Source organism: Bactrocera latifrons, unplaced genomic scaffold (genome assembly GCF_001853355.1).
Source record: "Bactrocera latifrons isolate USDA-ARS-PBARC rearing strain unplaced genomic scaffold, ASM185335v1 scaffold_8, whole genome shotgun sequence".
Taxonomy (NCBI): domain Eukaryota; kingdom Metazoa; phylum Arthropoda; class Insecta; order Diptera; family Tephritidae; genus Bactrocera; species Bactrocera latifrons.
In genome coordinates, this window is record NW_017537489.1 from 2,194,459 (window position 1) to 2,212,751 (window position 18,293).

General features: G+C 34.1%; 2 protein-coding genes across 4 annotated transcripts in view; one reads left to right on the forward strand and one right to left on the reverse strand.

The window, feature by feature from the left end:
• Positions 1-1,913: 1,913 nt before the first annotated feature.
• Positions 1,914-16,680, reverse strand: LOC108976821. Of its 2 annotated transcripts, XR_001993986.1 has the most exons (5): positions 16,620-16,680; positions 6,939-7,328; positions 6,352-6,473; positions 2,507-2,883; positions 1,914-2,061 (listed from the first exon to the last, which is right to left on the reverse strand). XR_001993986.1 is itself a non-coding variant. In XM_018946183.1 (4 exons), exons 2-4 carry the CDS (start codon positions 7,304-7,306, stop codon positions 2,600-2,602), a joined length of 774 nt encoding a protein of 257 aa, XP_018801728.1. In that variant the 5' UTR covers positions 7,307-7,328; positions 16,620-16,680; the 3' UTR covers positions 1,914-2,599. The 2 variants fall into 2 exon arrangements, 1 of the variants encoding a protein (XP_018801728.1); XM_018946183.1 differs by having other exon boundaries at positions 1,914-2,883.
• Positions 14,134-18,293, forward strand: part of LOC108976819 (glutamate decarboxylase) — a 41,706-nt gene continuing 37,546 nt past the window's right edge. The window contains exon 1 of one of the 2 annotated variants that reach the window (XM_018946180.1): positions 14,134-14,206. The gene's annotated coding sequence lies outside the window, so the exon portion shown is untranslated. Of the gene's footprint in view, positions 14,207-14,686; positions 14,755-18,293 lie in introns of those variants that run through there. The other variant, XM_018946182.1, reaches the window with a different exon arrangement.

Sequence of the window (18,293 nt, forward strand, 5' to 3'; positions counted from 1 at the left end):
GATGAGTTCATTGAAAAAAAGCGAAAAAATTTACTAAAAAAATTAACAAAAATAATATATAAGGACTATTGCAAATTTTAATTACTTCACTTTTTTTACGAAAAATAAATATAATATAATTGAGTAAAATTTTAAAACCATTAATTTTTGTAAAATATATGAAATTAATTATATAATAGATATTGAATACTTAAAAAAAGAAGGAATTAGTTTTTTATTTAATTAATTAAATGGCACAAGTTTATACTCAATTAAATACAGATTTGTTTTTTAAATTAATCTGATTTGAGAATTTTGTAATTGCGTTTCTTAACACAGCACAATTTTCAATTATTAAGGTCAAAATAATTTTCCGTTAAAATTTTAAAAAATTTTAAAATAGTTTTGGGTTTTTTCTTAAATATAAATCTTATGAAATATTTAAAAAATATTAAATTTTTTTAAATGTTTTATCAATTTTTTTTATTTTTAAATGCGTCAAAATAATTTTTCGACGAAACTTTCAAAATTTATTTGGATTTTTCGTACATGCGTACGCATATCACAATATGCCAATATTATATTAAACAACAATTAGGTATGTGTATATTTGTTTCAATAATTTTAAATTATTTATAACATTTTTAAAAAGATTAATTTTTTCAAATTTATTTTTTTGATTTTTTTATAAATTTGAAATAGTCCAAAAATTTTCCTTGCATTTTAAAATTTTTTTTAATTATTTAAATTGGAAAATCTGTCAAAAAAGTGTAAAAATAGATTTAGAAATTTTAATTAATTATTTGCTTTATATCTTTGTTATTTATTTTCAAAACATTCAAAAAGTTAAAAAAAATCAAAAATAAAAAATAAATAAAATTGTAAAAAAAGTAGTAATACAAAACCCATTGAAAAAATATTTAAAAGAGTATTTGTGTTAGCATATTTAAATATTTTTGTCATTTGCTTATTTAGAAAAATTTTATTTTAAAAATTAGGTTGTTTCAAATGTTATGTTTTGTAAAAAAAAAAAATTAAAAAATATATTTCTTCAAGCAAATTTAAATAAGGATTTCATTAAAACTACTTAGCTTTTATGCAACTTCTTTAATTTAAAAACCAAAAAGTTTGTTTTTCATAATTTTTTTTGTTATATTTTTTAAATTAAATTTCTCAAAAAAAAATTATATATTGTAAAAATACATTTCTTCAAAAATATTTAATTTTTTTTTAAATGATAATTTTTTGATTTTATGCCATCAAAAAAAAGCTTAAAAAACGAGACCAAAAAATTTTTTTTCAAAACCAACCTCTAACTCGAAATGTTGCACAATATTTCATATTAACGCGTTTAATTATTTAACATTTTTTTTTTATTTTTATTTTTTTTTTAACCTACAATTAGTCTACACTCTGAGATTTGTATGCCAACTGGCATTTGTGCGCCCGCCATCGCTTGCCGGCAAGCCACACGCCGCCATGCTGGCATCCTGGAAGCCCTTTGGTGATTTTGTTGTTCTTATTTTGCATTCACGTTTTTTCTTTAAGAAAATTGTGCAACAATAACTGTGAAACAGAAAACCGTTAAGATTATTATAGATAACGGTGATTAACTACATACAAATGCATGTAAGTATGAGCTATGAATTAGTGCATTAAAGATTATACAATATGTATAGATATTATGTATGCAGATGTGTGTGAATATATGTCTATATGTATGTATATATTGGCCTACATCACCTCGATAGCTATATAATTATATAGTATATACATATATCTCTATATATATATGTAAGTGTCTTACACTCTCGTTTTCTTCTCGCTTCGTTTCGCTTTATGCCTATAATTGTATTTGTAGTTGTGAATTTTTGTTTACGTTAGTTTAACGGTACATTTTTTATTAACTATAATTCAAATTAATTACAAATTAATTGATTCGCATAGGGATTGAGTATTTTTTAAATTTTTTTTTGGATTTTTTTTTTTTAATTTCCTTTATTTTTTTGCACGCTTCGTAGATCTTCTCCGCTTGCAATGCCTTGCCGCCATCCTATGTGACAAATTTGAGCGCATAAACAGCTATAACAGAAACAAGAAACAAACAACAAAATCAACAAAAAAAAACAAAAACATTATAAAACAACAACATAAACAAATAACGGTGTAATAAAAACTCAAATGTTTTGCGAAAAACTTTCTTATTTGGAGCATACAAATCAGTTTTAGTTTTGAAGTTGAAAATTTCACAAATCATTTACATAAATACATCGTGCTTACATATGTATGTGTGTTGTATAATTAAGTATAAACTTTAAACGTCTGTACGAAAATATATGTATGTATAGTGTGTGTCATAAACAATAATGAACTGCCAACAACAATAAATTGTTGGTGTTTTTGTCGTCGTCAAAAAATTAATTTTAAACTTTAGAGACCGCGCAGAGTAGTAAAAACCAAGCCAAAAATTTCGCACAACATCGACACCTGACACCTTCAACTGTCAACTTCTGTCATCAGCTGTCACCTGTGTCTGTCCACATTTCAATTTCAATTTCAATTTGTTTGCACGTGTGTGGACCGTGTGGTTGGCATAGCGTTTCGCTGCTCTGCTAGACTTCTAAAAAAACGGCGCCAAATCACAATTGCACAGTGACCCGCCATCGCCGGTTTTGCACAAAGTGGCGCACAGCTCCTTCCAGTCTGGTGTCGTGCTCTCATCTGACGATCTATATATCTTGCTTTTATCGACCTCCATCTGGCAACTGCTACAACCGATCAGCGTTGTACCGCCATGCTCACAGAAGCTGCCACACACTATGTTACGTAATTCATACTGGAATGTCATGTTGGAGAAGGTAATCAACGTTACTTCTTCGAGCTGACAGTCGCAACTAACATCACCTATACGGTAGGGATTTGGGAAAGAGAGAAAACAGAGAGAGAGAGAGTTTTTGATTAATGGTTAAAGTGACAAAAATTTCGGGTTTTGATTATAAAACTAAAGATTTTTAAATTTTTTTGAGAAAAATTAGGAAAGTTTTTTTTAAAGTCGACGGGGCTTCTACATTTTGAAAACTGATTAATTAATCTGTCCCTAACGGATAAGGCTTGTATTCACAAAAGATGTATGTAGTTATATATGTTAAACAGAATGATATCATTATATTGAACAAGGACAATCAAACTAGTACGATGCAATACATCGCATGTAGACACCACTTACTTACTTCGATACATCGGCTGCAAGCTTAGTAATATTAAGCGTGTTTTTATGTTATTTTGAAGAAAACTAGATTTCATTAATGCAACCATCAGATTAACTTAATCCTAAGAAAACAAATATACCAGGAAAACCAACAGAAAGAGGTTACGAATCCCGTTCCCATGACAGTTGGGTCAAAGTAACCGGAACGGTAACGGATTTTTATGCGGCCAAGGATTATCAACTCAGCACGATTGGTCGAGATTACTTCAGGAATGTTTCTGGGGCAACAAAAAGAACAACCGCAGATTACGGCCGAATTTGTGAAAAATCTACAAAACGATTATGAATGAGCATAAGTTAAATTGAAAAACTGCCACTCTATATACATAAAGATCAATGGAACATATTCCGAATATTTTTCATCCACCATGATGTCTCAAATCACTGAAACTAGGAGCAATTTCATTTAAACTCATCGTCTTATCTCTTCCCAGGCTTCAACAAAATGAGAGAGAAAATGAAATCGCTAAGGCTAAAACTGGTTCCCTTCCGTTAACTCGCTTTTAACTCTAAGGGAACTACAGTTCAAAAATTTTAAATAGGATCATGTTAAAATCGATGTAATGCCTCCGTAATGCAGTCTTTAAAACTATTTGAATAAGGATATCGTAACCAGTAATTTCTTTTTTCTTAAATTTTCCGGTAATATAAAAGTGTGATTTATTTAGTTAAGTAAATATTCCTATCTGTATCTAAAATATATTAATATAAACTAGATTCGTAGTTAAGAGCAGACATTAAATTTTTGGAACTACAGATTGGATGACTATCACAGACAATCTATACCATAAAATAATATAAGAAATTGTTTGGCTAATCCCTTTATGAAAAAGTAGATAAATTTACATTATATTTGAAATATTTACTAAAATGAATTGTAGGTATAGAATCGTAGAATTGATCGAAGTCGGAAGAATTATAAAAACAAATCCAGATGCGAAGTCTCATATACGTGGAAACTTATATCCGCGGCCAAACACAGCTAATTCGACAGCATTTCTCAGAATTATTTACGGGACCGTTGCTACAACAAAAAGTAATTTAACTCATAAAGGGATCCTCTTCGTTAATATAATTATTTTATTTATTTATATCCGTTATTTCCCCAGTGTTGTTTTTTAACAAACTTTAGAATACAGGTTTTTTTTTTAAATAATGAGCCAAAGTAAAGGATTTCTTTATTTTCAGAAGGATTTATATATTGTGACAAGTATCCGGAAATTGTATATAAAACGCTAAATATTTAATTATTCATCAATATTTATATTGCCGCCATCAAATAAACCCCCATCAAATGTCGTACACTTATGCCAAACATTTTTCCAATCCTCGAAACACAACAGACCTGTTTACGGCATTTTTTTGAAAAAAAAAATCATCTTTATCGGGACGAGTCGAGTAAGAACTCGGACTCGCTCTCTTGCCATCTCTCTAACACTTGTCTGACGATTTTGAATGAACAGGGTATATATATAAGTTTGTCACGAAGTTTGTAACAGTATATGTAAATGATAAGTATGTTGAGCTGAGTCAATTTAGCCATGTCCGTCTGCCTGTATATATACGAACTAGTCCCACAGTTTTTAAGATATCGTTCTGAAATTTTGCAAACATCATTTTCTCTTCAAGAAGCTGCTTATTTGTCGGAACTACCGATATCGGATTACTATAACATATAGCTGCCATATAAACTGAACGATGGGAATCAAGTTCTTGTACGGAAAACTTCTATATTTGATTATATATCTTCACGAAATTTGGTATGAGTTATTGTTCATAGAAATAATGTAATATCGAAAGAAATTGATCAGATCGGCTTACTATAGCATATAGCTGCCATACAAACCGAACGATTGGAATCAAGGGCTTCACGAAATTTGACATGGGTTACTGCTTAAGGTGATATATATAATCTCCGAAAAAATTGTTCAGATCGGATTACTATAGCATAAAGCTTTCAGACAAATATAGTTACTAACAGAAATGCACCTGTGAAGGGCATATTAGTTTCGGTGCAGTCGAACATTTACCCCTGGAACTTAATTACAATTTCCGGGTGATTTTTTTTCACAGTGCATGTTATTCTGTTTTACTTCATTCGATATGGTACTATGTACATATACATATGAATGCTCAGTACATTTGACATAACTGCGTAGACTTTTTTGTAGAGTGAAAAATTGTGTATTAAAAAGTCATTCTTTTAAAGTTTTAGATTGGTTTGCTTTAGAGATAAAAAAGGTTATTGTTAACAACCAAAACTACCAAACTGATTTAGGAACGAAAACGGAAACTGTATGGAAAATGGAATGATTCCCGTTGGCACCTTTGTTTTTTTTTTTTGCCTTACAAACCGATACTTCAAAACCGATACTTGCAAAAAAAAAAAAATGATTTTCCTATCATTCGTTTAAAAATATTCTAAGATAATGATTTCTTTATACACATGTCCCTTAAAATCATAATGATTATTTGTGGTAATTAACCAAAATTTATAAAATATATGTTCAAAGGTAGGTTAGTTGCAAATTTCTAAAAAATTATAAGTTTGCGAGTATCTGCGGGGATCCATAAAGTTTGCAGCAAATACGAAATTTCAAAGTAATACCAAAAATTATTTGACTAACAGAAAGATCAATACTCTAAAGCAAAATAGAAACTCCAAATAAAATGAATTTTTAATTTTTGATGTTATATTACCGAGTTTAGGAATAAAATTGTAGGTTTATGCTAGTATACATATTATTTCTATAACATTTTAACGCTAAACAGGGTATATTAAACTTGTTGAAAATAACTTTTATAACTCTCACAAGCAGACATCAGAGACCCTTAAATATGTGTATATAGTCGAGTTAGTCATGTCTGTCAATCTATATAAACTTTAATTAGTCTCTCAGTTTTACGCATATCAATTTGCACACATCCTTCTCTCCCCACGAAGTTGCTCATTTCTCGGAATTAGCCACAATAGCATAAAGCTGCCCTACAAACTGATAGATCAAAGCTTTCGTAAGGAGTCTTTTGTAACTGTTAAAGGTATTCTAGGTTCGGTGCAGCAGTATTTCGAGATTTTTTTGTTTTTATTAATTTTTCGCACTTAACGAGCTGTAGCTTGCAGAGGTCCCTGCATATATCGTATTTGTTGTCTGCAAAGTATGATGGAAGCGACGGCTTGTCACTGCTGTCACAGTGGGCAAGACATGGCGGGCCGCCTAAGCCAGCTCTGCAATTTTCAAAGTAAAGTAAGGCTAAGGCATTAACAAATATTATATCTCGACTTGTTATTAAATATATATTAAAACGCATTAAAACTTAAGCTTAAGCACACAAATTATAAAACGCAAAAACGCGCTTATGCCTCAAGACAAAAACACATTTAAGCTGCTTTTACAACACGCTTTGCATTAATCCACTTTTGACCTTAATGAAGATCTTATCACTTGCCGCAAAACTTTTGCTGTCGGCTAATTGAATTATGACATAAGTTTAAGCTGAGTATTTTTTTTTTTTTTTTTTTTGATATACACAGACAAATATACATATATAAATACATATATACACTCATTTATATATGCACTTAAGCAACACCAACACACAACTTCCTTTTGCTTCAATTTTATACGAAAAACAAAAATATAATTTTTCCACTTTTGTTCAAAGTTATTGCAGCTTGCAACACTTGACTTACCCGCAGAGCTGCTGACACACCGAACTCCAATTCTGAACTACACTCTTCGGCGTGCTGATGTTGACAGTCAAAGCGTCGCCGTTGCCGTTGTCCTCGAGGCTCAATGCTCTTTGGCTTGGATACTCAGCGTTTGCGTGCTGCTTGCCAGCGTCAAGGATGCTACTTGCATTGTTGTTGTTAATGATGCAGCTTTTGTTGTTGTAGTTGTTGTCATTTTGGCAACTGCCTGCTTTGCGTGCAACCCCTATTGTGGGCAATGATGACGTCACAACGTAATTTACCACCGTTTTGCCAGGCACATGACGCGCCTGCGCCAAACCCATTGTGGCAACAGCCAATAGCAGCGTGCGGAAAAGAGTTAGCGCCATATTTTTTCTTTATACAAACGAACTGTGGAGCAAAGTAGCGTTGATAAATTAACATGCAAACATCCGATATGTGGTGGTAAAGGGAACGCTATGTGTGGCGCCACCGCATTGTGGGCGTTGAGACCCATGCGGCAGTGTGAAGTGCGAGTTGTTGGCGGTAAAGTGGCACCTTCTGGAGCAATATGGCTGTCAGCGGATGCGGAAGTGAGGTGCAAAAGCAGCTACGTATGCTCGTATAAATGTATGTACATATGTGTTTGTGTGTGTGTGTGTGTGTGATAGGTGCTGTAAACAACAGCTTTGGTAAGGCGGGTGGTATGAGCGACATTAGCTGGAGGCTACAGTACTTGCAAGTGTGGTTTCACATATGTATATGTATGTATATGAGTATATGTGGGTATGTATACACATATATGCATATGGGTATGTGTGTATATATAATTTTTTGTAATTTTGTGTGTATTTCTAACAATACAAGCAAAATATACTCATAATAAACGCGCTGCAGCAGAAAGCGGCAGCACACATACATACGTACATATTACGGTGAATATTTACGTATATGTGTAAGTATAATACATATATACGCGTACGGCAAACTAGCTATGTGTTTTTGTGCGTAATTGGCGTTCAAATGCAATTATTGAGCGATGTTGCATACAAATGATGGCGCTGCCGCTTTTGTTGCTTTTGTGCTGCGCCAACCAATTGACGCCATTGTGCGGCGCTGCTGTTGCGCAACATTGCAACACTTTGTGTGGGCAACGATTTATCGTATATTTTGTGTTATTTTTTACTCGTAAGTAGTAGTAACTGAAGGGTAAGCGGGCGGCCATTTGGGTTGTCGACTAATGGCATTATGTATGTGGACGTTTAATGCTGTTTCCTTAGGCAGCGGGAATTTTTCAATATATGTATAAGGAAAAATTTATAATATGTATAAAATACATATATAAATATATATATATGTATAAAAACATATATGCATTTAAATGATATTAAAAACGATCGATATTTCCAAATATTCAGTATTTTGACAATTTAAAATTTAAGATGCAAAGCAATTCCACAAAATCGAATATTATTGATATTGATTTATTATTGTTTCGAATTCCGAGTTTTCCTCACATTTCATTGAAATCGCCTTAATCCAACACTTTATTTTTGAAGTTTACCAAAAGAAGGTTAAGTCAGAAATAAGGGATGAGTTATCCATGTCATTATGCCATCACTCCTTTTTCCATATAATAGTATATTGGGTTGTCGAATAGTCCAGAATGAAGGTTCACATAGCCACAAGGATAGGTGTCCTAACTGAAAAACACTGTTCCAATGGCACTAACGTGATAAGGCTAAAGAAACTTGCTGGAGGAAGGTGATAAGGATTTATTCTTCACTCTTCATAGTGGTATGTAGCTATCCAAGTGGGACTCACCATAAATCGTCGTATTTATATAACCTAACCCAATCTTGACCGTAAACAGTTCTTAAATCTGTAAAGTTTTCATTCCAATTTGATTTGAAATTAAAAGTTTTGAACGAATGTATTTTTGTAAGTACTGCGGTTGCAAGAGACCACCTTCAAGTAGTTAAAGTCATATGCCATCACATGATTAAATGTTTTACTTCTTCAGGCTTGAAGCCTACGATCGTCAGTTTAGTCGTAAATTCAGTTTTGAGCTTTCATCTCGAACTTCTGCTCTCACTTTGTAATCAATTGAAGCGATGGAGGTCCATTACTGTAAGTGCTAGCACACACATTTTGTCCAACCGGTGAATATATGAATATAACGTTGATATGCAAAGAATAATCTGAGACAGCACCATCATTTAGACCATTTACCGTTTAAAGTTACAAATAATATTTCTATTGGCTGATCCGGTTATGGATTCACCCTTCGACTGTGGGTCCATTATCTTTGAGTTATTGAAAGCTACTTAAGATCAGTAGATAAATTTCAAATTATCATTGTTATGTGGGTGGGGAGGAGTCGCTGGAGAAGATATACGACTACTGTAATGTTCACCAGGCTCAAATCACAGATATTAAGATGGCGATCGAAGTACCACTATGAAGTGAAAAATATTTCAGGTAGGTGAGTATTCACTCCCACAACAAGGCGGCAATATTGGCTTGAGTTCGCTAACTGTGCACCCAAAGCCAAGAAGTGTCTTTATTCACTGGTAATACCAAAAAATTATTTACCCACAAAATCGTCTAACCAGTTACTACTATCTTACGCTATCCTCAAACTAAAGGAACTAAATTCAAATTGATGCACCACTGTTATGGAGAGTCAGAATAGCTTGCATGTGTACATACGTATAAGTACATACATACATAATCAACAAACTCAAATATATACCTTTATAAGCAATAATGAATTATTTCTATTAATTCATAATAAATCTTTAATAGGTCACCTGAGTCTTGTCACATTAAGCTTACCAAAAATATTATATTTTTTGCTATTTATCAAGTTTTGCAAAAATGCAGATGTACTTACTGTTATGATTATTACAAAATTTCAGTACATTAGAAAAGCTATAAGGTTTTCGAAGATAAATTTATTGGTTTTTGAAAACCACAACTTATCGACAATACAACTGAAATATATTATAGTTTATTTATGAAGGTAATATATAGGTAGGTAGAAGTACAGCTCACACACAATGAAACTACTTAATTCCTTTATGCGTTTTGTAGATAAAAATTCAAAATTTGGTATCTGATGGATTCTAAGAGTTCGATGTCTTGTTTGTGGTATATTAGGACACTCACAGTGGAAGAGCCCGTTTTCTTACTTCTATCGTTAGGAGTATTGTTAGTATTCTAATAGTGCATTCCCAATTTTAGACCATCTTCTCCAAATGGTCAATGCCCCGTTTTGTTTGCTGTAAGTCTATTTACTTTTCTCCTGGACCAATGTAATAAGTCTTTAGTTTCTTAGTGCCTTGTCATATTTTGGTTATATTTGTTTCGCCATCCGGCATTTCGTTACATTGGTAGTCGAAAAAGTCTTTTCGCATTTCTAATCAAACTTCAACTTATTTTTATTTATTTTTTATTCGAATTCGTAGATGGGCGTAATTGTTCGCCCAACATAAATATTAAAGGAATTCCTACCGATAGTGTGAAAATGGATGAAAGCGGCTGAAAACCCATACACACTTCTTATATAACGGTACTGTTCAAACAAAAACTACGCCTACATCCCATATAGCACAATTTTAAATTAAACTTAATTCGTTTAGTTTCCAGTAAAACTAAACTTTGCACAAGAAATGTCTTTGTTGTGTGCCACCTTATCACAGAAAATTTTTCAAATCCAACCGAAATTGTCCAAGACCCTAGGTACCGTATATGTGGAGCCCAGTACCTATAATTGATTTTTTTTTTTCGAAAATATCGATCAATGTGCAAGATATGCAATAGAAATTCAAATATAATTCTGTTCCTGCAGTAGTAATTCTGTATATCCAAAATGGGGGGAAACGGGTCAATACTTCCCAGAGCCGACATATACTTCAGATAAAGAGTTTAGAACTTCCTGTTGACTTTAAGCTGGATATATCGACCAATATTTAAATTATATTACAGCCTACATGTTGTTTAGATTACGATCTTCTGGTTGACGTTTTACATCGTAAGGTATTTCCCTGGCTTTGGTTAATGCAAGTTACAAGGGTATAAAATGTTCGGTTACACTCGAACTTAGCCTTTTCTTACTTGTTATATTTATAAAAATAAATAAATAAAGAAATATTTACCATTTTCATAGATTTCTTTTTGCCATTTTTCCGCCAGAGACATTAAGCCACCAGTGTAAATCGAAATTTCGAAATTTCCAGAACGGAAGCGACCGAATCATTGTTGTGCTCCACGAACTGTCATGAACTTTTATCAATTTCCGCCAATTCAATTTGTTTTTGGTTAAATTAATTAAAATCCCACCTTTCCAATGCTATATGGTATGATACAATGCGATTGATAGCACTTGATCTACGACCGTAACTTCATCTAGTCATTATAATAAGTTCACCTCGAAATTCGAGATACCCAGCTGTGTAGTAGGGTGTATCTAGCACATGTAAGTTTTGAGACAACTTTTAGGATGTCAATATACAATATTTACAGACTTACAGCAGGTTATCTCGAATTTCGAAATTCTTACCTAATTTAAGCTTAAATGATTGGACTAAGTGAGCTTAGACCGTCAAGTCGGTTGTTTCCTACGCCACAATTCTCCTCGGAGTATAGCACGAAAGTAAATCAACATTTATTTCAAACGCATCTTATTTATTGCATAATTTAGTAGAATTGATAATTATTCGGCCAATTTCATTAATTTAATTTCCTAACAAAAATAGTCTGCCAAAATAATCATAAGTGGTTAAATCAATTCCGAACAAAAAAACATAATTACCAGATCCTTACGCAATTTCTACGCTCGTAGTGGTATAAACAACACAATGCAGGCGGCAACATAATTAAATTTCAATTTTAAAACTTGCGCCAAGAGGCCTTTTAGTCCTAATATGTACCCGAATTTATACGTATGTATATTTAACAGAGAATATAGATGCACGTGGAAGTAAGAAAGATTGGTAGGATATCTCATTCCAGCGACTGCTTAAGGACAAGCGCTAAATATAGCACAATGTGCCAACGTCAGCACGGAAAATCCATACACAAGGTCCTAAAACACTGTGGTACATACAGGGAATACTCGTAAGGCTCAAATATCTCGTGTGTTTATATACATATACATATATACAAATATATATACTAAGCAAAATATATAAATTCACTGATACATATAAATATAAGTGCAGCAGCTGCAGTTTATATCCACATGCGGCACAGTGAATTAATCTCAAAATATTAGTAGTATATTTGTAAAATAACGGAATGTCCAAATATGTAACAAATGGCGCCAAGCTATTTCTAGGACTGACAGGTTTATTGATGACCAGTATTTACAGAATCTATGTATGTTATCGGTATTTCTTTTTTATTGAGAAAATATACAGTACTATATAAAGTACTATATATTTTCTTCATATTTGGGGTTTAATAAACTATTATTAATAACAATTGCTTATTAAAATGCCTGTTTCACTGAACCCAAAAGTTTTGGTCAAACTAAATATTAATGTTTAGTATAAGCTCATCTTTCTGAAGTACATACAGTGCAATCGGCGATTTGTACGAGGAGTGAAATTATTCAAAAAAGGAGTTCCATTAAATTTTGCGTGCGGAATCAAATTTCTGATGCCAAAACATTCCGAATGTTGCTGATAATTCTTTGTCGCGAGCAAGTGTTTTTGATTGGTACAAATTATTGAAAGAGAGTCGTGAACGTGGCGACGACGAACCAAGTACAGCACGGCCAGCAACATCAACTGATGATCAACACGTCAATAAAACAAAGAAAATTGGTATATGAGAATCCACGATTAACAGTCAGAGATCTTATTGGCATCGTTTGAATATCGGAAGAATCAAGGATAACCATTTTGAAAGATCATTTGGGCTTAGGAAAAGTGAAACCACGATTGGTTCTAATTCAATTTTTTCGCAAACCTGCGTCGCGTCATCATCTATGAAAAAATGCTTTCCGACTACCAGGTTGTCATGAAATGTTTTATTACTGGCGATGAGTCTTGAATCTATGGTTACGACCTGAAACAGACTATTAATCGGCCGAATATATTGGCAAAGTTGAGCCGAAGCCGAAAAAAATCACGTCAAAGCACGTAAAAAATCGAGGTTATGTCGACAGCTTTCTTCGATTATTGTGGTGTGCTGCACTCCGAATTCTCTCCGACCAGCTAAACTGTCAACAAGGAATGCTATTTGAGTGTTATGCGTGGTTTGCGCGAAGCTGTTCGTAAAAATAAGCCGACAGCTCTTCGCTTTTGCCCCACAGTAATGCATTGTCGTACACTGCAACGATGCTTCCAGAGTTTTTGCCCAAATTTCCAATGAATGGTTCCGGAACCACTATAAGGTTTACAATCAAGTCCTTTTGCACTTCGTCAAATCGACTACTATTACTTTGGAAGTTATAAGATCTTTCTGTTCGGAATCAAATTGATATAGCGAGCTCTGCCTCAACAATGTTTGTTATTCACTAGTCGAAGACCATTGGCAATTTTTCAAATAATGACTGTTCTAGCCTAATGAGATTAAGACAAAAACACCTTGGCTATCATATCTTCATCTAAGTAAGTGAAGTAGTGGGAATAGATGTGGAAATGGAATAGGATTTCTAGCTATCATGGCATTGCCGACACGTCAGATTTAGATACAGACTTGACTTATTATATTAATTAAACGGCATGTAGGATGAATGCAATTTCTTATTATGAAAGCTTTTAATAAAGCCTTGATCACTGTGCTTTCCTGCTTTCTCTGTTCGAATTAGCCACTCCAGGCTCAACACAATTGTATATAATAGCGAAAGTGTTTGGCCTTATCACTAACACTACATTGACTACACAAAAACCTTAAACAGTGTACTTAATACCACACTCATATATAGTAAAAGCAGAATCCCTCCCCCAATTTTGCCGAAATTTCGTATATGACTTTGCTGCACAAAAACGCCAACTGCTGTGGCGAGCATGGCAAGTGGGCGCCGCAGCAGCAGCAGCAGCAGCAGCAGCAGCAGCGTTGCAAACTGGCGTTGGCGAAACCACCAACAGCCCGGCCGTAGGTACATAAGTCCAGGAGCGATGCGTTGCTGGCGACATATTTGCCACATCCGTTAAGCCAAGAGCTACAACGGCAGCAAGACCAGCAGCAGCAATAGGACTCACGAGACGACAGTCGCTTGCAAGCTTTTCGTCTAATTTGTTGTGTAATCATTGTTGCTGTATACTTAGTAAGCATATGTAAGTGCATATGCATGGACTTAGTGCTGTTGTTGTTATTATTGTATTGATTGTGATAAATATTGCATTGTTGTTGTTAATAGCTGATAACAATATATAWTAATTGTTGTTGTTGCTAAATGTATACATTGTGGCTGTTTTTGTTGTAACCAAAACTGTTGTTGTTTTCGTGCGTGAAAATCCAGTGTTAATTACCGTAAAGTGTACATCAATCACTAACTGAAATCACTGATACCGCTATCGATTGCTATACATACACGTACACACTACTTACATACTTGTAGCTGTTTTTGTTGTTGTTGTCGATACGCGTAGAAACGCAGAGTTGCAAATATTTTCGCTTATCTAGGATACAAAGCCTATCTGCGCTATCTAAGTACCTGTCTCTTATACACATCTAGATGTGTATAAGAGACAGCGTACACACTACTTACATACTTGTAGCTGTTTTTGTTGTTGTTGTCGATACGCGTAGAAACGCAGAGTTGCAAATATTTTCGCTTATCTAGGATACAAAGCCTATCTGCGCTATCTAAGTACAGATCAAGGTAATCAAACAAACTGAATAATATAATACTTAAATAACTGTAAACATACGAGTATACATACATACATTCAGATATATACAATTGCGCAAAATGTTTGTTTTCAGAGTTAGAAAAAGCAACCTTGACGTCGAATTAAGCCTACTGAATATAGAAAAAAGATATTAAATTTCATTTTGAACGGTCAGTTGGAATAACAGTTATATGTTATAGTAGTCCGATATCTGGTTGGGCAATACTTTTTACTAAATATCGTGAAGATATCTCGTCAAATAAAAACATTTTCCATACAAGGGCTTAATTTTGAACGATCGGTTTGTATTTGTATTGGCTCAATATCGACGGTTCCGACAAATGAGCACCCTCTTCGGAAGAAAACAACGTGTGCAAAATTTCAGTTCCATAAAAACTTTGCGTATGTTACAACTAGATTGGCGGACATGAATAAATCGACGTAATCTTTATTAGGACGAGTCGAGAACGCGTTTCATATTCAAAATACCACCAAAACGAACTCAGGAAAGATGTAGAGCTCTCTTGCCCACACATAAATACAAAGCCATACAAGTGGGGCTCCTTCGATTCAGACTTCAAGACACTCATAGCAGTACCATTCCAAATTTGATTGAGATGTTGACGGTTTAAGAAATAAACTTTTCTGTTTAGTGGGATACGATGAGTTATTTTTCTTCTTGGTCCTTTTAGAGATGCTACTTGGTTCAAAAATGCTATATAAAGCACAAATTACCACATGTACTAAGCTCCGTCCAGATATCTTAATATTTACTCAAGTTAGAGCTCGCACGCACAGATGGACAGACAGTATCCTGGAATTTACTTTCACTTTGTATAAATGTATCTAACTCTGAATTAATCTCGATTATTTTTAAGGAAAAAAATTGTCAAATGTACAAAAGTTTCAAATAAAATTACTTAATCCATATTTAAAAAATAAATTCGCAAAACAGTCATTTTTTAGCATGAAAACCTTATACAAACGTACATTAGACATAGTATGAAAAGACTTAATAGGAGCCGAGGGAAAAAATAGACGATGAAGCGACGCCGCCTACTTTTAGGTGAACATATCTCGAACCAGCTCGAACCGATATCAACCAAGTACGTGACATTTGCATGCTGCAGTGTCAAAATGGACGCAATCGGACAACGACCACGCCTACTTCCCATAGCACAATTTTAAACTACACTTGATTCTTTCTCTTTCCAGTACATAAGTCAAGAAAGAATTTGTGTAACGGGATCAAACTTAAACTTGTTCAAGCCCCTAGGTACTGAATATTTGAACGCCTGTACTTCAGTATGACTGTATGCCAAAAATGTGTTGAATCGGGGCAATTCGTCCCTGACTACTATGTTCGTCCCTGATATCTACTATAAAAATTTTCAAACTTTCGAATGATTTTATACTCGATATATCGGCCAATATTTTTGAGTTATCTCAATGAAAATTACAAAACGTGTTTTTTTCGGCGAAAACATATGTCATTTCAAGATGTTTCTATTTGTAATTTCAGCTAATGTCAACTAAAAAATAGGCGAGCAATAAAACTAAGTTTAGTTCTTTCGCTATATATTTAAGTATAAAGTTGTGCCACCACCTTAAGGAATTTCCCGGCATTTGATTCTCACAAAATGCAAGAACATAAAATCTTCGGTTGCACCAGAACTCAGGCCTTCCTTACTTATTCATTTTAAAAATTACTTTTCCACAATATGCACCGCTTAGTTAAGTATATTTATACCTAAACTTTATTTGCATTTGAATTTCAACAAATCCACTATATCCACGCAATCGCTGGCGTATATTATTAAAGTTATATACAATACAAAAAATATACTTTTACTACCTTTATTTTGTGTATTTGATACTCGTATTCAGCGCGTACGAAATGCTTTCCGAAAATTTGCTCTTTCGACTGATTTGTTTATTGGCTCGATGCGGATATTTAAGCATCTTATCACCGCCGCCGCATGGTGGAAATTACTTATCAGTACGAAAGTTTACCAACAGAAAATTAATAAATGTTTTCGGAATACATTCCAATTTATTAACAGATCATCAATTACCCAAAATTCACATTAACTGCGATTATATGTTATTTACATATTTGCGTCACCCAAAGTAATTGACATATCGTCCGATCTAATTATATATTTCGATTATCCGCGAAACGTGTGCTCTCAGCCATTGGCACTTTATTGCTTTTCGATAAACGTGGCTTCATAATTTTCGTAATTTTTTCTCATCTTGCTGTGCCATGTTGGATACGAAGCTGCTGTTTGCATGGCGCAGCAATTTAACAAGCGCGTCGATCTTCTGCACAGTCCTAACGGCTTTATTTTTCATCACACGCAGTGCATCCAAGATATGTCAGGTTGTTGGTATATGACCTAGTGATTTTAAAGAGTTCTGAAACATAAGTAGTATTAAATATTGAAGCGCCTTGAGTGGTGGTTTTTAAATACATTCCTATACCTCGAGCATATCTTGTACAAACTGTTCGTTTAAGTAATAGGTTACTGGATTAATGTAATAATCCATGATATAACGCTTGCTTCTTTGGTAAGCTAGAAGTCGACCCATGATTTGCCATTTCCATTTCATGCACGCCTACCCTAATCAGCTGCCCATTGAGAGGTTTACATCTGCGCCCAGGCGAATTTCTAGATTTGCTGTACTCTCCAGCATGACGTTGATGAGATTGAACGCGTTTATTGGACCAACCAGCTCTTCCACGACCTTGTTGTTACTGAACAACATTGAATCACCTGACACTGTTCGCTAGGCCGGTGCAACTGTAATGGTTGGGGTGCGCTCCACTTTGGCCACTAGTTTACGCCGATTTCTTTTTAATCACAGCTGCCCATATTTCTCTTTTCGTGGCTGCGGCTCCCCATGCTGGCTACTAGTCATTGGACACCTAAAGTCGCCAGCAACACTATTATTTGTATTTATAGCATCCATGCTGTGCAGCTTCTACACTTTCAATAACGCTTTTTATAACTCCTAGAGTTGATTTGCCGGGTTTAAAGCAATGTTGTGTAGGGGCGAGTCCTGCAGCTTCGTTAATAGTCGCTTCGAGTCTGGGTGTCAGTAGCCTTTCATAGAGCTTTCCCGCTGTGTCAACCATGCACAGACGAAGGTATGCTCACGGCAAGTTGGCATCTTCTGTTTCCTTACTAATTAGCACTAGCCGTTGTTTTTTCCAGGATTCAAGGAATATTCTGGCCTCAAGGCAAGCGTTTTCCATTTACTAGCTTTCGCTCTGCAGCGATTATTTTCAGGATTTTTGATGGGATCCTGTCCGGGCCGGGTGTTTTATTAGTCTAGAAATTGCCAGACGCTTCAACTCATATCGGAGGTTAGAAATTTATACCAATTACATACATATTAACATAACAGATAACAGATTATATCAGAGATCATGAGATACATAATTGAAACTGCCGACTTTCTTAAAAACATTTTAAGCATATAAGACAAAAAATATATTTGAATACTGATAATAGATGGTTATATT